The sequence below is a fragment of the Saccopteryx bilineata genome, chromosome 9 (genome assembly GCF_036850765.1).
Source record: "Saccopteryx bilineata isolate mSacBil1 chromosome 9, mSacBil1_pri_phased_curated, whole genome shotgun sequence".
NCBI classification, from domain to species: Eukaryota; Metazoa; Chordata; class Mammalia; order Chiroptera; family Emballonuridae; genus Saccopteryx; species Saccopteryx bilineata.
This window is the reverse complement of record NC_089498.1, coordinates 74,536,035-74,554,923: the sequence shown is the minus strand read 5'-3', so window position 1 is coordinate 74,554,923 and position 18,889 is coordinate 74,536,035. Positions and strand designations below refer to the sequence as shown.

Here is an 18,889-nt window from a genome sequence, read left to right as displayed (position 1 = left end):
ACCAGAGCCACACACCTGACACACACACCCCCCCCCCACATGCACACTTCCCACATGTAGTAAGAAAAGAGGGAAACCATTCCTCTAACCAAGCCTGAGCCTGCTCAGATCCAGCCTCATGCAGCCCAGGATCCCTTTTGGTGTTGGAGGGAACAGTAACTCTGAGAGGAGCCACCCAGGAATCTCAGAGCTATCGTTTCCTGGGGGAGAGGAAGCCCAGACCTACAGGACACCCATAAGAGGCACTCCCCTCGTAAGTGGGTCAGGCCTGTGCTGTTGGTGAGAGTCATGAGTAGTCATCCCACCTCATGTTTGTATGGGTCCAGGTCTGCCGCTTCAGCTCTCCCCACCTTTCCCTCCACCACCCGGTCCCCAGTCTATCCTGGACCCTCCCGGGGGACCTCTCCCACCTATACTCCCTTCACAGCAAATGAACCCGTACAGCCTAGTGCTGTGCTGTCCAATACAGTGACCACTAGCCACAAATGGCTAGTGAACCTTGAAATGTGACTAATGCAGCTAAGGAACTGAATTTTACATTTTATTTAATTTTAATCAACTTACACTTAAGTTTTAAAATTGATAATGTTGTGGCCCGACCAGGCAGTGGCACAGTGGATAGAGCGTCAAACTGGGACGCAGAGGACTCAGGTTCAAAACCCCAATGTCACTGGCATGAGCACAGGCTTATCCAGCTCAAGTGTGGACTCACCAGCTTGAGCGCAGGGTTGCTGGGTTGAACGTGGGATCATAAATGTGACCCCATGGTCGCTGGCTTGAGCCCAAAGGCCACTGGCTTGAAGCCCAAGGTGCTGGCTTGAGCAAGGGGTCACTCGGTCTGCTGTAGCCCCCCGGTCAAGGCACATATGAGAAAGCAATCAATGAACAACTAAGGTGTCGCAACGAAAAACTGATGATTGATGCTTCTCATCTCTCTCAGTTCCTGTCTGTCTGTCCCTATCTATCCCTCTCTCTGACTCTCTGTCTCTGTAAAAAACAATTATTATAGTAATATTTTTATATTGATTACATGTTGAAATATGTTTTAATATATCATATTAAGTAAAATAGATTGTTAGAATTAATTTCACCTGTTTTTTATATCTAAAAGAAAGTTTATTTAGAAAGTTACAGAGGTAGTAGCAGTGAGCCAGCTGAGCCATGTGGGCCCAGGAAACAAGTTACAGAGGCAGAAGAGGTGCCCTTGGAGCTCCAGAGAAAGAAAGGCGAAGAGAAGTACCTGGGGGAGGGCAGAGGGAGGAATTGGGAAAGGAGTGAGCATGCTCCCCAAAGGGACAGCGTGCCGCACCTGATTTTTTTTTTTTTCTTTTACAGAGAGAGTCAGAGAGAGGGACAGACAGGGACAGACAGACAGGAACGGAGAGAGATGAGAAGCATCAATCGTCAGTTTTTCCGTTGTGACACCTTAGTTGCTCATTGACTGCTTTCTCATATGTACCTTGACCGTGGGGCTACAGCAGACCAAGCAACCCCCTGCTCAAGCCATTGACCTTGAGTGCAAACTGATGAGCTTTTTTTTTTTTTTTTTCAAACCAGATAAGCCCGTGCTCAAGCCGGCGACCCTGGGGTCTCAAACCTGAGTCTTCCGCATCCCAGTCCGACGCTCTATCCACTGCGCCACTGCCTGGCCAGGCCGCACCTGATTTTTTTTAATGTAGCTACTAGAATACAATTATGTGGCTCATATTTTATTTCTATCAGACAGTGCTAACCTAAGGATTACAAATGTGAGTTCAAATCCTGACTCTGTCTGTCCTTGAGCCACTTAACCAACCTCTCTGGACCTCAGTTTTCTCACCTGTTAGGGATAAAAGTAGCACCTCTCTCATAGAAGAATAAATGAGATAATGTTTGTAAGGCACTTACCACAGTGCCTGGCATGTAATAGTGCTCAAGGGGGAAATATTATAGGCTTCCTTTTATTGTAACACTACAAGTGCCATTTAGTTAAACTCAATATACATTGAGGGCCTGCTGTCTGCTCAGTTCTGGGGATTGGATGGAGACAAACCCCACTACTGCCTCTGCTCTCCTGCAACTCCCTGTGCTGGGAGGGAGGCAGCCACTAAGAGAAACAGGTAAGTACAGGTAGTGGTAAGTGCTTGGGAGAAAATGAAATGTGGATAATTGCTAATAAGGCAGTTTTAGCAGGAGTGGCCAGGGAAGACTTCTCTGTGGAGCAGGGAACCAGAGTTAACCCTGACCAATATGGAACCAACTAGGCGAGGCTCAGAGGAAGGGGAGTTCCCAGCAGAGGTAATAACTAGTGCAGAGGCCATAATACAAACCCCTGCCTTGGCTGTCTGTATTGTACAATCTGCTTCACCAAATTTTCCACTTCTTGCATCCAACTGTCTTCTGGCCACTACGCTGTCCCTGTGTTCATTGGTAGAGCGGGTCCACATTATCCCCCTCCTCATCTGTTCTGCACACTCCTGTCTGCTCTCACAGACCTCCTCCTCCAGCGCCCCTCCAGCTCGGGTCTCCTGTTCCAGGAAGTGTCCTCTGATGGTTTCTCTCTGGTGTTCATTTTAGGCTGACTACTTTGTTCTTCACTATCCAGGTTCCCAAACTCTGCCCCCCCCCCCCATCTTTCTGGGGCAGTTGTGGTTTCTCGACACACTTGCCCCCTTTCCTAGAGCAGGAACCAGAACCAAAACCAGAACTAGGCCTTAAACTCTTCCCAGCACAGAGCTGAGCTGTTCAGTAACTCCTGCAGATTGCCAGATCCCTTCCCTGAGAGGCATGTCTCTCCAGGCAGAGTGGAAAATCCCTACCTAAAGTAAGGAGCGTGGAAATTTCTTCCTAATGTTCCCTCTCCAGAGTTGGATTGGCCCCAGAAAGCAGTCAAGCATTTACCCAGTGACCTGCAGGGTAGCTCTGTTCTTCCTCCACCCCCACCCAGGCTGAAACGGAGCAATGATGGGTGCACGGGGCTGGAGAAAAGCCACAGTGGCAGCAGAAGACAGCTGAGCTCTGCCTCAAAGAATTGCTCTTGATGTCTTCTAGTCCCACCCTCCACCCCTAGTTCAAAGATGAGGAAACACAGGTCAGTAGCAAAATCATACTAGACTGCAGGTCTCCCCACTCCCAGTCCAGTTTCCTTCCATCGCTCCATGTGCCTGTTTTCTCATCTGTAAAATGGGGATAAAAATAATAGTACCTACTACATACGATTGGTGATATGTTAAATGAGTTAAAGATGTGAAGCATTCTATAAATACATATGAGCTCTGTATCTTCTCCAGTTCTGAGCTTGCGCTTCCTTACAGCCCCACGGTGGAATGTGCTGTTAGCATTCTGCATGTGGCTGACCTTTGGGGAAGGGGAGGAGACTTGAATGATGGCTTGAAGTCATCACCACAGGAAGGCAGACTCCAATGAGTCTCTCCCCTGTCTTGCCTATAGACTATATCCACAGCATGTCTGGCCCATATTTATCCTGATGCTTTTTATTTTTTTTTATTTATTTATTGTATTTTTCCGAAGCTGGAAATGGGGAGGAGGCAGTCAGACAGACTCCCGCATGCGCCTGACCGGGATCCACTCGGCATGCCCACCAGGAGGCGATGCTCTGCCCCTCTGGGGCGTTGCTCTGTTGCATCCAGAGCCATCCTTGCGCCTGAGGCAGAGGCCACAGAGCCATCCTCAGCGCCTGGGCCATCTTTGCTCCAATGGAGCCTTGGCTGTGGGAGGGGAAGAGAGAGAGACAGAGAGGAAGGAGAGGGGGAGGGGTGAAGAAGCAGATGGGCACCTCTCCTGTGTGCCCTGGCCGGGAATCGAACCCGGGACTCCTGCACGCCAGGCCGACGCTCTACCACTGAGCCAACCGGCCAGGGCTGATGCTTTTTAAATGTATGCAGATGCAATTAGAGTGAATAAAATACAAATTCACTTAACATTGTTACTGGAGTCACAGGTTTGTCATATATATAATTTAACCAATGATAGCTAATGGAGGTTCAGAATAGGTTGTGGGCCACTGGGACAAGTATCCCAATCCTCAGCCCTTCTCCCAGAGTTACAATTTTAAAAAAGTATTTGGGCCCTGGCCGGTTGGCTCAGTGGTAGAGCGTCAGCCTGGTGTGCAGGAGTCCCAGGTTCGATTCCCGGCCAGGGCACACAGGAGAAGCGCCCATCTGCTTCTCCACCCCTCCCCCTCTCCTTCCTCTCTGTCTCTCTCTTCCCCTCCTGCAGCCAAGGCTCCATTGGAGCAAAGTTGGCCCGGGCGCTGAGGATGGTTCTGTGACCTCTGCCTCAGGTGCTAGAATGGCTCTGGATGCAACAGAGCAATGCCCCAGAGGGGCAGAGCATCACCCCTGGTGGGCGTACCCGGTGGATCCCAGTAGGGCGCATGTGGGAGTCTGTCTGACTGCCTCCCCATTTCCAACTTCAGAAAAATACAAAAAAAAAAATAATAAAGTATTTGGAAGTGGCCCCATTGGGCCCCTCATATGTTCTTTAGCATTTTCTTTCTTTCTTTCTTTCTTTCTTTCTTTCTTTCTTTCTTTCTTTCTTTCTTTCTTTCTTTCTTTCCTCCTTTCCTCCTTTCCTCCCTCCCTCCTTCCCTTCCTCCCTCCCTCCCTCCTTTTCTTTCTCTTTCTTCCTTCCTTCCTTCCTCCCTTTCTCTTTTCTTTTTTTTTCTTTCTTCTTTCTTTCTTTCTTTCTTTCTTTCTTTCTTTCTTTCTTTCTTTTTCTCTCTCTTTTTTTAGAGAGAGACAAGGAAGAGAGTGAGAAACATCAACTCGTGGCTGCTTTCTCTTTAGTTGTACACTGAGCATCTCCCACATGACTTGACCAAGGTGGTGCCGGAGTTCCCTTGCTCTAGACAGCGACCTGGGGCTCAAGCTAATGAGCTTTAGGATTATGTGGAGGGTTCCCTCTCTCAAGCCAGCCACCCCATGCCAATGAGCTGGCACGCAGAGCCAGCAACCTTGGGTTCGAGGCTTTACCCACTGCACCATCACTGGTCAGGTTTACTTTTGTTTGTTTATTTGAGGAATTAACAGTCAATCTTGGGGGGGGGGGTGCTCAAACCATAAGTCTTGAGGATGGCTGCGTATCTCAATTTTCTTCATGTTCTTTTCAGCCTGTTTCTAGCCTCATGAGGTGCTTTTTCTTCCCACGAGGGATCCTGGCCTTCACCTCTTCTCCTTCAGAGTGGGTGTGAGTGCCTGGTACTTCCAACCAAGCTCCTGAGCCAGGGGCCCTAGGTAGGCAAACTTCCGTGTAGGCTGCAGGAGCACATCCTTGAGGGCCGTAGGAACCACCCTTGGTTTTTTCTTGTCACAGGGCTGCAGGATCCCATCAAATGCCCTGAGGCACCCATGGCAGCCTGGCCTCACCTGGTCTTGTCCATGCAGCAGGCCTTGAACACACCTCTGCTGACAGATGCACCTGGGCTTAGAAGTGGTGAGGCCGTGGATGTGTTGGTGCTCATCTGCTTGCAGCCGAAGGCCAGGTACTGCAATTTGTTTCTGCAGAAATTGCCAAAAATGTTGATACCCTCCCAGGACAAACCACCTCCTTCCCGCCCAGCAGTATCTATTTGGTCATGATGGCAGCCAGGCAGCCCAGGAGATGGTCTCGGCCATCAAACACCAGGACCTGCCCTTCCGTGTCACCTTCTACAGCCATGCGGGCTTATTAGTGTTTTCAATAGGCCAGGCTCTGTTCTACACACACAAAAAACATGGGCAGACATTCTATTGGCAGACACAGATAGTAAATAAATTTAACTCAAAATGCTCATGGCTTTTCTTTCTGTTTTTGGTGTTTTTTTTAAGTGAGAGGAAGGGAGATAGCAGACAGACTCCCGCATGTGCTCCCACAGGGATCCACCTGGCACCCCTCACCCTTCTACTCTTCTCTCTAAAAATAAATCAATAAATTTTTAAAAAATCAATTAAAACATATTTTATTTTATTATTATTTTTGAATGAGGCTTTTCTTTCTTTTTTGTGTGTGTGTGAGAGAGAGGAAGGGAGAGTGATGAGAAGGATCAACTCATAGTTGCACATTTTAGTGCACTGATTGCTTCTCATATGTGTCTTGACAGGGTGGGGGTGGAGAGCACCTCCAGCTGAGCCAGGGACCCCTTGCTTGAGCCAGCAACCTTGGGCTCAAGACAGTGATTATGGGATCATGTTGATGACTCTATGCTCAAGCCAGTGACCTGTGGATCTTGGGGTTTGGAACCTGGGACCTCAGCTTCCCAGGTCAATGCTTTATCCACTATGCCACCACTGGTCAGGCATAAAAACACATTTAAAAAAATTGATGTATAATTTTTTATTGATGAATAATATTACATTGTATGGATATCCTGCACTTTGTTTATCCATTCATCTGTTGTTGGACTTTGGGTTGCTTTTACTCTGATATTATGAGTGATGCTGCTATGAACATTCATATGTAAGTTTTTGTGTGGACATATGTTTTCATTTCTCTTGAGTATATACCTAGAAGTGAAGTCACTGAATTAGATGTTAACTCTATGTTTAACATTATGAGGAACTGCCAAATTGTTTTCCAAAGTGGCTGCATCATTTTACAATTCCTCCAACAATGTATGAGGATACTAGTTTCTCCACATCCTTGCTAATATTTGATATTATCTGTCTCCTTGATTAAAGTCATTCTGGCGGTATAAAATGGTATCTTATTGAAAGTTGATTTACATTTTCCTAATGACAAATAATATTGAACATCTTTTTCTTTTTTTTAATTCATTTTAGAGAGGAGAGAGAGAGAGAGAGAGAGAGAAAGGCGGGAGGAGTAGGAAGCATCAACTCCCATATGTGCCTTGACCAGACAAGTGCAGGTTTCGAACCGGCAACCTCAGCATTCCAGGTTGACGCTTTTTTTTTTTTTTTAACTTTTAATAATTCCGCAGCTGGAAACGAGGAGAGACAGTCAGACAGACTCCCGCATGTGCCCGACCGGGATCCACCCGGCACGCCCACCAGGGGCCACGCTCTGCCCACCAGGGGGCGATGCTCTGCCCCTCCGGGGCGTCTCTCTGCCATGACCAGAGCCACTCTAGCGCCTGGGGCAGAGGCCAAGGAGCCATCCCCAGTGCCCGGGCCATCTTTACTCCAATGGAGCCTTAGCTGCGGGAGGGGAAGAGAGAGACAGAGAGGAAGGGGGGTGTGGAGAAGCAAATGGGCGCCTCTCCTATGTGCCCCGGCCGGGAATCGAACCCAGGACCCCCGCACGCCAGGCCGACGCTCTACCGCTGAGCCATCTGGCCAGGGCCCAGGTTGACGCTTTATCCACTGCGCCACCACAGGTCAGGTCGAACATCTTTTCATGAATGGCTTATAGGTCATTTGTACATCTTCTTTGGAGAAATGTTTATTCAGATCCTTTGCTTACTTTTTAAATGAGTGACAGGAGTTCTTTATATATTCTAAATAAAAATCACTTATTAATATATGATTTGCAACATATTTTTTCCTCAGTCTGTGGGTTCTCTTTTACTCTCTTGATTGTGTCCTTTGAAATACAAATCTTTTTAAATTTTATAAAGTCCAAAGTGTTGATCTTTTCTTTTATCACTTGTACTTTTGGTGTCATATCTAGGAAATCACTGCCACATGCAAAATCATGAAGATTTACTCCTATATTTTCTTCTAAGGTTTTTTTTGTTTTGTTTTGTTTCTTTTGACAGAGACAGAGAGAGTCAGAGAGAGGGACAGACAGGAAGGGAGAGAGATGAGAAGCATCAATTCTTTGTTGCGGCTCCTTAGTTGTTCATTGACTGCTTTTTCATATGTGCCTGGACAGAGGGGCTACAGCAGAGCAAGTGACCCCTTGTTCAAGCCAGTGACCTTGGGCTTCAAGTCAGTAAACTTGGACTCAAGTCAGCGACCCTGGGGTCATGTCTGTGATTGCATGATCAAGCCAGAGACCCCGTACTCAAGTTGGTGAGTCCGCACTCAAGCTGGATGAGCCCATACTCAAGACCTTGGGGCCTTGAAACTGGATCCTCCATATCCCAGTCCGACACTCTATCCACAGCACTGTCGCCTGGTCAAGCTCTTCTAAGGTGTTTTTTTTTTTTTTTTAATTGTATTTATTTTATTTTATTTTTTTTACAGAGACAGAGAGTGAGTGAGAGAGAGAGGGATAGACAGGGACAGACAGAAACTGAGAGAGATGAGAAGCATCAATCATTAGTTTTTCTTTTTTTTGTATTTTTCTGAAGCTGGAAACGGGGAGAGAGTCAGACAGACTCCCACATGAGCCTGACCGGGATCCACCTGGCACGCCCACCAGGGGCCACGCTCTGCCCACCAGGGGGCAATGCTCTGCCCCTCCGGGGCGTCGCTCTGCCATGACCAGAGCCACTCTAGCGCCTGGGGCAGAGGCCAAGGAGCCATCCCCAGTGCCCGGGCCATCTTTGCTCCAATGGAGCCTTGGCTGTGGGAGGGGAAGAGAGAGACAGAGAGGAAGGAGGGGGGGGTGGAGAAGCAAATGGGCGGTTCTCCTGTGTGCCCTGGCCGGGAATCGAACCCGGGTCCCCCACACGCCAGGCCAACGCTCTACCGCTGAGCCAACCGGCCAGGGCCAATCATTAGTATTTCATTGCACGTTGCAACACCTTAGTTGTTCATTGATTGCTTTCTTATACGTGCCTTGACCACGGGCCTTCAGCAGACCAAGTAACCCCTTGCTGGAGCCAGCGACTTTGGGTTCGAGCTGGTGGGCTTTTGCTCAAACCAGATGAGCCTGCGCTCAAGCTGGCGACCTCGGGGTCTTGAACCTGGGTCCTCTGCTTCTCAGTCCGACGCTCTATCCACTGCGCCACCGCCTGGTCAAGCTCTTCTAAGGGTTTTATAGTTTAGTTCTTACTTTTAGGTCTATGATCTACTTTGAGTTGATTTTTTATATATATGCCGTTTCAAAAATTCACATATTGAGGTATAATTTACATTCAATAAAATTTACCAATATTAAGTATACAGTTTAATTACTTTTATCTTACATACTCTCGTCATTCTGTATTGTTGGATAGTTTTTCCTGGAAACTTAGGGATAGGGAAAATTGAGTGTGTGCCCATTTTTTCTTCTTATGCCCCACAATTTTACTCATAAATGTGAGAGGAGGGAGAGAGAGAGAGAGAGAATCGGCTTCTTAAGGGTTCCCACCTACTTTGGCTTTCTCTTGCTGCCCCATGGACCCATTTAATTATATATAGGCTGAATGAGTGAATGCAGCAACGGCATGACAGTCCATCAGTGTCTGCTTTCAGAGCCATCAGTACCCCGTGTTGCCATGCAGGTGCCCATGGTTGGCATGGGAATGAAGACTCCTTAGTTGGACCCCTGTAAGGACGTGTCTGGTTTTAATGAGCTGTTTTCTAATTGTGATTCCTTCATAAAGAGCCCCCCTTTCAGGATAATTACAGAGTCCTATAAAAATCTATTAATTGGGCCTGGTTTCTGTGCCTCATATTTTCTCAGCCTTCTCCTGGGCTGCCCAGCAGCACTTGGCCAAGCATACCAGCAAAAGCAGGATGTGGCTGACCGAGACACTCTGACCTGGGGAGCCAGGGGGGCTCAGAGGCTTGAATGGAAGGCCCAGGAGGCCACATTTCTCATCTTAGCCTGCAGCCCTGCTCACTGAGCTACCCAAGGCATTTGCATTTCCTTCTGAACCATGAGGTGGAATTAAAAAAACCTTTTATAGGGTGCCTAATATATGCCAGGCTTATAAGAATATAGCTTAGAAGTGAAGCTGTCTGACACAGTACTCCAAAATGTTCTCACAAGAATTTATTCAAGTTATATGTGGTTAAGATGGTGGCTTTTGAAAAGATGTTAGAGGAAACAGGACCAGAGGGGGAGGAAGTCAAAGGTGGTTCCTACTGCACACGGTGCTTGCTCTGCTGCCAGCTCTGCCACCGCTCACGCCCCCTCCACCACTCTGGCCTGGCCACTGGCTTCCTCACTATTATCCTCATTTTATATATGAGAAAACTGAAAGTGACTTGCTCAAGATCATCAGCTTAGAAATGTCTGAGCCAGGATTCAAACCCAGATTTTACAATCTCTACTGCATGGAGGCCTTAGCCACAGGACACTTCCCCTCTTCCAGGATCTTAGCCTTTAATATTCCTCTACATTGGGCAGCAGGCATCATAAAACATCACGGTGTTCCTACCCTGCCCTCTTTTCTCCTTTCACCAAGGGAGAGGAGGATGATCAAGGAAGAGGGGGATCCCACAGAACTGGACAGATACTAAACAAGTGCATGCAATGAGATCAGAAAACTACTAAGTTTCAACACAGCAATCATGAAGGGTGAGGCAAGGGGAGGCAGAGGGAAATCATAAAAGGGCTGAAACTTGCTCTTTGCCTTAGAGGAAGGACAGGCTTTGCAGGCAAGACAGAGCCCACATCCCTGGTGGAAAGAACTGGAATAAGCCGAGTCTGGGGCTAGGGAAGGGGGCAGGCCACCTGACCTGTACCAAAAGAAGTGGTAGGGAGTATCCTGGATAGGATGAATCGGGCCCAATACCAAAGGGCTTGAGAGGCAGGCAGTAGGATCTGACAATAAGAAGCTATTGTAAGTTATAGAGCAGTATCCTGATGAGGTGGGAGATAGAAATAAGGGAGGGAATCCTATGCTAAGGGAGGCAGTTAATGCAAATTTTTTGGATCTAATAGAACAATTTCTAAAAGCATTCTCTAAAGTTGAACTTCAGTCTTAGCCAAGAGGAGCCTGCCTCATCTTCTCTTCAAGAACCCAATATCTGGGGCAAAGCTTCCTGCTGCATCTTAGGAGGCCTAAGAGCTCCCACCTAGGAGTCCCTCTGCCCTGCTTGTAGAGATTTGAGCCCTGCTGAGGATGAGGAAAGCCCGTCTAGCTTCAGGAGAGGGTGTCTCAGCTGAGCTTCCTTGGGAACCCAAGCTTTTCTCTGGCCTCAGTCTAATCATCTAAGAAAAGCCTAGTGTGCTTGCTGCCTCATGGTTCTAGAAAGGGGTTAATGTGCCATCCAGCCTCCGTACCAACAAGACTCTGTTCTGGAACCTTGCACAGTTGTTTGCTCCTCTTTTGGGGCCAGGAAGGCACAGCTGTGCGCATTGGCACCACTCTCAGTTCACAGGAAAGTGATCCTTAGCCTGGCCTGTGGTGGCGCAGTAGATAAAGTATCAACCTGGAATGCTAAGGTTGTCAGTTCAAAACCCTAGGCTTGCCCCGTCAAGGCATGTATGACAAGCAATCAATGAACAACTAAAGTGAGGCAACTGAGTTGATACTTCTTGCTCCACCCCCTTCTCTTTCTCTCTTCTCTCTATAAAATCAATAAATAAAATCTTAAAAAACTAATAAAAGAAAGAAAGTGACCCTCAGACATCACTCAAATGTTGAGCCTGCTTCACTCCCAGCTCCCAACCTGAGGGGCTGATGAGCAGGTCAGCCATGCAGAAGGAGATGGCCATTCAAGGGCTTGGGCCTCTGTTTACTAATTTGTAAAACATTACAAATCCCTATTGGACTCATAATTCACATTAGGAAGATGTGCTCAGAAAATGAAGGTGAGGGCTCTGCTAAAATTGCTCTGGGCATCTTCTCATTTGCTATCACGATTTTCAAATCTAGTTCTAACCCAAATTTATTCCTTTTGGGAACAAGTCGCCCACTTTTGCCAAAGAGATGAGCGTCTTCCAAACCACCCCAAAGTTCAGGACCCTGTGTCAGAATTCCTGGTGGAAATGCAGATTCCTGGGGCTTCTCCAGACAGTCAGATCTCCACAAATACTTAGGGATCTGCTGGGTTTTACGGGGGGCCCAATAAATTTGACTACGCACTCAAATGGAAGAAGTACTATTTTACAGTTAGGCAAACAAGGCCTATCTCTGGGACCAGGAAGAAAAACAAGGGAGATAACTCTCGAAAGGCCAGTGTGGGAGGACTGCCTGACAGTCACAGGGAGTGAAAAGAGGAAAAAGCCTTGGCCTTCATCTGGCCCAACCCCAATTTCACTGATAACAAAATTGGGGCCCAGAGAGTACAATGAGTACAGGTCACCCTGGGCATTCATGGAGACAGGACTGTAATTCCCTTGCTCTCCAAGCCCTCGCTCCTTTTCTCCTTCACCTGCATGTGCATGTGTGTGTGTTGTGAGTTCCACACCTGCCTGGGCCACACCTCCCAGTGGCAGGTCATATCCCTCTTTCCTTGTCTAGTAAGAGTCTTGAAGAAAATAGTCTTTTTTATTTTTATAACTTTTTCTTAGATTAAAAAAATTTATTTTTTGCCTGACCAGGTGGTGGTTCAGTGGATAAAGTATCGGATTGGGATGCAGAGGACCCAGGTTCGAAACCCCAAGGTCACCAGCTTGAGTGCGGGTTCATCTGCTTTGAACACAGCTCACCAGCTTGGACCCAAGGTCGCTGGCTTGAGCAAGGGGTCACTTCGGTCTGCTGTAGCACCCCGGTCAAGGCACATATAAGAAAGCAATCAATGAACAACTAAGGTACCTCAACAAAGAATTGATGCTTCTCATCTCTCTCCCTTCCTGTCTATCTGTCCCTATCTGTCCCTCTCTCTGTCTTTGTCAAAAAAAAAAAAATTATTCATTTTTAGAGACAGGAGAGAGAGGGAGAAAAGGGGGAGGAGCAGGAAGCATCAACTCCCATATGTGCCTTGACCAGGCAAGCCCAGGGTTTCAAACCAGCAACCTCAGCATTCCAGGTCAACGCTTTATCCACTGCGCCACCACAGGTCAGGTGGAAAGTCTTTTTCAAAATCCATTTATTGCTGTTCCTGCCCTTTGGCCTTTTTGTATCCAAATATACTTTTATAGTTTTCATGACTGCAGCACAAATAGAACTGTCATTTTTTTTTAACAGAAAGAAATAGTCTCTTGCAGTCCTTTTGTACCTGTAAGCACCTTGGGCTTCGGGGACCTGGGCCTGCTAATGCAGGGCACAGCCAGGTGAGCTCTGCCTACTGAGACTGGCTCTGTGGGAGGTCTGACTCACTCCTCACCTTCCAGCGCTTTCCCCTGGTGGCCTCTGCCAGCAGAGGCAGGGATCCAGGGTTCTTGGCACAGATGGCACACAAGTTACATACCTCCATTACCAGGCTGCCAGGCAGCCCCGGAAAGGGACAGAGAAACACACAGGTAAACCTGAATCTGATGAAACCCACCTTTTAACAGCACCCATCCCATTCCCTCTTATTTCTTAGCAGTATAAGAGACGACTCAACCAACTTTTAACAAACACTTTTTTATTAGAAAAGTAAAAAATATTGCATAGGTCTTAATACTTGAACATCAAGTGTATTCATGAACAGCGAGTATCTTCATGTAAACAGTTCTAGATGGAAGACCCAGATGGCACTCTGGGGGAAGGGTTCCAGCCCCCACCCCAATCATCCCCACCCCTTCCAGATCAACTCTTCAGTACACAGTGGGGGATGGGCCAAACGCAGCTCCCAGGTGTATTTTTTCTTCAAGTGTCAAAGATCCCCCAAGTGATCCCAACACCCACCCCTTCCTACTCTTACATTCATGCGTCTGTAAGATAGCTGCCTAGAACAGGTCAGTAGTGAAGCTCCAATAAAAAAAACAGAAGATGCAAAAACAAAGAACAAACACGTCTGGCTCCTTCAGACCATAAGATACACAAACACCTCCATCATCTCCCCCCTCCCACCAGGGCCAGTTACCACGAGCATACACCATTGCAGAGGCCAGTGCAGTCCAGCTGCTCTCCTGCCTGTCACACCACTGTAGTCATAACTGTCAGTAACAATAAAAGTAAGGTACATGCTACATACACATCCAGCCAGAAGCCGAGTTGGCCCCCAAACCTTTGTTTCATGCTACAGTACTGAAGGGCAAGCCTGTGCCCCCAACGAGAAGCCACCTACACACGCCTCAGTGAGCTTCCCAGGAACACTTTCCCCCACACCTCGACCTTCTTCCCCTCAGTGGCTGTTTGTCGTCAGTTCTCTAATGACAGGCGTCAGTCTCTCAGCTCCTGCCTGTCCATGTCCACCCCAAAAGTTCAGTTGTCCGCCGTGGGGGGCAGTGGCGTCCCCCAGGCCCCAATTCAACACTCCTCAATAAGCAGCTGTTCCGAACTGTACAGCTTCTTCTTGATGACTCGGAAGCCGGTGCTCAGCGTCAGGGACTGGCTGAAGCCAGGGACGAAGGGGGAGTTGGCGGAGCTGAGCAGCCCCTGGATTTTGGGCCAGAGGCGTGAGTCCAGCCGCAGCACGAGGGTCAGCTGAAAGGTGGGCACCAGGCTGGGGTCGAGGGCCAGCTGGCCAACGCTGTGGCAGCTCTTGCCTTGCTCTACGCAGACGTCCAGCAGCGCCCCCCGCAGGCCGCACGGCTCGCTGTAGGCCAGGCGCAGCAGTTCCTTGCCCACCTGGCTCACCAGCTGGCCGGGCATCAGCAGGCGCGCGGGGCGCCGCGAGCCCAGTCGTGCCTGGGCCAGGCTCTCCTGCAGCAGCTGCATCAGGCTGGCACACAGGTGCTCGTCCTCGGGGTCGCTGAGCAGCTCGAAGTCGGGCAAGGACACCCCGTCCAGGTATGCCGAGTCTGAAGGGAGGGCACACAGGGAAGGGTTGAAAGAGCAACTCGCAATGGGGGAGATGCTGCTTCGCTAAAAAATCAACTCTCCTTCCCACTCCGTGCCTCAGCTTCCGCCCCACAATGGTGCCCTCCACTCCAATCCCCTTCCGCCACTCCTCCACCCTCCGCAGTCTGGGTGCCGACGGGACAGCGAGCCAAGGTGGGTCTGACGCCTTCCAGCGCGGCTCTCCTCTCTCCTCCCCGGCCCCCGAGTCGCCTCCGGCCCCCGCCCACGGCTCACCTTCCTCCGGCCCGAAGCCGCTGTTGCTGCTGTCCAGAGACTCGCAGTCCGAGCTCTCCAGGCTCGCGCAGCGGCCGAGCCCCTCTTCTCGGGCCGCCGACCCCCAGGCTGAGCGCGGCGGCTTATCTGGGGTGGGAGATCGGGACAAGGACGAAGACGAAGAGGAGGAGGACGACGAGAAGCGATCCCAAAGGCTAGGCATGGTGAGGACCGACACCAGGACGTTTGCAGATGAGCTCAGGTGCGGGAGCGCAGAAGACGCTGTAAGACAAGAGGGGCACCGACCTGGCGTTAGTCTGAGGGCTGGCCCAAATTGCGAACGCTAGGAGCCGTACCGCTGAGGCCTCCTCTCTTAGGGATCAGCACACCGAGAGGGGACACTCACCAGCTGGCGTGATAAGCGAGAACTGCTGGGACAAGTGCCGCTTGAATGGGTGCGCGAACTGGTGCCAACCCCCGAGCGCTGCCCAGACTTGTCCCTTCTAACCACCCTCACCTGCCCCTTGGCCTGCTGCGGTCCCTAGCACCAGCGCAGAGAGGCCTATAAGGATTACCGCGGAGAAGCCACGCCCCGTTAGTGCTGCAGCCCAATCCAGACCCGGGAGTGTGGCCCGCCTCTGCCAATGGGCTCCGGGCGCACGTTCGCAACGTTCTCTCTTGCCTGGTGACAGCAATCTGGCCCCGCCCCCGCTGAACCCCCTCACTTTCCAGGCTTTACCCTGAGCCTTGGCCACGCCTCCTTTCTGGAAGGGCTCGGCCGCGGCTGCAGCTGCCAAGGTCCCCAAGGGCGCTCGCGGCAGGGGAGGATCAGGGAAAAACTTGTTTATTATAGGGTCGTGTTGCTGGGGGGGTGGGGGGGGCGGGGTAGCCCGTCACCGCGCAGGGGGAAAGGCTGGGGAACTTGAAAAGGCGACGGACAGGAAAAACGGTTGCCCCCAGAGTCTGTGAACCTACGAGCTAAAGATACAACGGGGCGCACGGGTGGATACCCGTGGGACGGTGGCGCGGGGAGCTGATTTTAACCTGGCCTCGCGCACGTATCCCGTGCTAACCCTGCCCTGCGAATGATCCGGATATGGGGATGAGGTCCAAAGTCTCGGCAGCTCCGGGCGCCGAGTGTCCCCTTCCCCACAGCCCAGTTGCCCACCCGCCTGTTACTGTACAGCCCCAGAGGATGGGTTAATGGGGGGGGGGGGGTCAGTGTCCCCTCCCATATGCGCCTGCGCCTGGCCCACAAACCGTGTCCGCTCCTACATCCCACTGCTCCCAAGGAAAAGGTTTGTGAGGGTGGTTAAAGGAATGTCAATGGCCTGGGGTTCGTAGCGCCTGGTCCTGTGGCTGAGAATGGTGAGATAGGCACACTGACCCATCCACTGTCCCTACAGATGTCCGCGGTGCAAAAAGTGACTCCCTGGCCCTCTGTGGCCGAGAGCCCCCAGGCGTCCGTCGGGTCCTAGCGCCCCTTATCCAAAGAGCTTTGTGTAAAAGACCCGAAGAGTTGCATCAGGACTGAGAATCATCTCAGGAAAAACCTGGGAGTGCAATGACCAACCCCTGTTTCATCATTTAGGCGGGGCCAGAGGCAATCTGGCCTGATGGCCGTGCTCGGAGACACAGAGTGATTGCTGAGAGTGGGAATAGGTTAGGAGGGTCTCGACCTTTATTTCTTTAAAGGTTTATCAATCTGGGACCAGAGGATCCTGATGGAAGAGGGAACTAAACTTACATCAAATGCTCCTGCTGGGGGGGGGGGGGGGGGGGGGGAGTAGGCTGGAGCCACACCAGATAGGACAGGTGGGCCTTGCCTGGGGACATTGCACATGACTACTGACTGTTGTTGGAGAGGTCAGTCAACTACTGTACCCAGCCTCATCCCCATTTAAAAACAAACACACAAAAAAGGCTGATAGGTGGTCCATCCATGCAAATCAAGACTTAGAACTGAAAAGGACCAGATTTCAAGCCCTGCACCCCACCCTCATTTTCCAGATGAGAAACCACCTCTGGAGACAAATTTATGTATAAAAAATATATAAATTAGGGTGCTGACCAGTGGTGACGTAGTGACTAGCGTATCGACCTTGGACATTGAGGTCACAGGTTTGAAACCCAGAGGTCACCAGCTTGAGCACAGGGTCACGGGCTTAAACACATGGTCACCAGCTTGAGCGTGTGATTATTGACATGATCCCATGGTTGCTGGGTTGAGCCCAAAGTCTCTGGCTTGAGCAAGGGGTTACTGGCTAGGCTGGAGTATGTATGTATGGAGTATGTATGAGAAGCAATCAATGAACAACTAAAGTGACACAACTACAAGTTGATGCTTCTCATCTCTCTCCCACTCTCTCAAAAAAAAAAAAAAATTAAGGGACTCAGATTAGGAGATATCTTAAAGATTGCAGCAAAACAGAATAGTTTCAGCCTCTGGAGTTTGTAAGGCCTAAACAGAGGTCCTTTCTGTCCTGTCCTCCAAACTGCTGTCACTTGCTGGGAACCTTAAGGATACCAGGGCAGAGTAGTTTGGAGGGCTAGGGATAGATGCCATCTTCTTGGGATCACCCTGTACTGAAGTAGGAAAAAGAGGGTTGTTGTTACCTGTATGGTTGTGTTTTTCTGTTGCCTAGGAGAGAAGATCAGGGAATTAATCCATCAGAGGACTTCTCACCAGACTGACTGGGCTGGGGCACCTGAGACAACAGGAGGTAGACTTAGGGTATTTTTCTTTTGTTACACTTTCTCTCTGGCAGAAAAAAAAAAAAGGATATATTTTGGGAAAATGTGGAACACTAATCTAAGAAAACTTGATTTTTTATTTTTTAAGATTTTTAAAAAATTTATTCATTTTAGAGGAGAGGGAGAGAAAGAGAAGGGAGGAGGAGCAAGAAGCATCAACTCCCTTGATCGTGCCTTGACCAGGCAAGCCCAGGGTTTCAAACTAGTGACCTCAGCATTCCAGGTTGACACTTTATCCACTGCATCACCACAGGTCAGATTAAGGAAACTTGATTTAAAAAAATTTCTATATTTATTTATTTGTTTATTTGTTTTGACAGAGACAAGAGAGAGTCAGAGAGAGGGACAGATAGGGACAGGCAGACAGGAAGGGAGAGAGAAGAGAAGCATCAATTCTTCATTGTAGCACCTTAGTTGTTCATTGATTATTTCTCATATGTGCCTTGATGGGGGGGGGGGTGACAGCAGAGCGAGTGACCCCTTGCTCAAGCCAGAGACCTTTGGGCTCGAGCCAGCAACCATGGGGTCATGTCTAAGATTCCACGCTCAAGCTGGCGACCTTTGGTTTCGAACCTGGGTCCTCTGTGTCCCAGGCTGACGCTCCATCCACTGCACCACTGCCTGGTCAGGCTGGAAGGGGAATTTCTTAACTGTTAGTCCCTCTGAGGAGCCAGGGTAAAGGGTCTTGGTTCATCCTGTGAGGTGAAGGATAGGATCCCTTTCACCTGGCTGGAGATGAAAAGACTTTGTTACTACCTTGTACACCCTTTCTTGCACTAAAGCAGATGGGGTGCGGGGAAACCCCAAAATGTGGCACTTCTGGGTGGAGGTATTTCTATCCTCTGAGCCCAGCCTCTTCAGAGCCCCCAGAGATCCTATAAACCCTGCATCCGGTGTGCTTCTCTCTCCCTTCTACTCCTCCTGGGCCTACGCTGGCTGTGGGTCAGGCTTGCCTTGGAGACCCAGCTCTGGCATCCTTTCCGCCAGGAAGGTTTCCTCCATACCCTAATCCAAACCTCCATCCTTTAAGTGCTCCTCCTCACGTCATCCTTATCCCTTGTGCATATCTCTGTTAATAATAGTTCCCACTTTCATCTTCCCATTGGACTATGCATTTGTTGAGGGTGGCTGTCTACTCTTCTTAACTTCCAGTGGCTAGCACATAGTAGAATATTCCTTAGTGAATATTCCTTAGGTGAATAAATAAATGAATGGATAAGTGGGTGGCTAGGCTAAGCAAGAGGTGGATTTCCCCAGAATTGCAGACCTACGTCTGGATTCCCAGCATCTAGG

At 49.5% G+C, this 18,889-nt stretch overlaps 1 protein-coding gene and 1 pseudogene across 1 annotated transcript; both read right to left on the bottom strand.

The window, feature by feature from the left end:
• Positions 1–5,023: 5,023 nt before the first annotated feature.
• On the bottom strand, positions 5,024–5,658 carry LOC136313654 (large ribosomal subunit protein uL13 pseudogene; annotated as a pseudogene).
• Positions 5,659–13,247: 7,589 nt separating this feature from the next.
• On the bottom strand, positions 13,248–15,405 carry DDIT4 (DNA damage inducible transcript 4). The gene is made up of 3 exons (XM_066243364.1): positions 15,249–15,405; positions 14,864–15,124; positions 13,248–14,589 (listed from the first exon to the last, which is right to left on the bottom strand). The coding sequence occupies exons 2-3, from the start codon at positions 15,063–15,065 to the stop codon at positions 14,096–14,098; spliced, it is 696 nt and encodes a 231-aa protein (XP_066099461.1). The 5' UTR covers positions 15,066–15,124; positions 15,249–15,405; the 3' UTR covers positions 13,248–14,095.
• Positions 15,406–18,889: the final 3,484 nt, after the last annotated feature.

Coding starts and splice junctions, on each gene's coding strand:
- DDIT4 (XM_066243364.1), bottom strand. CDS start 15,065: ATGCCTAGCCTTTGGGATCGCTTCTCGTCGTCCTCCTCCTCTTCGTCT. Junction 14,590..14,863: donor CGGCTTCGGGCCGGAGGAAG/GTGAGCCGTGGG, acceptor CCCTCCCTTCAG/ACTCGGCATACCTGGACGGG.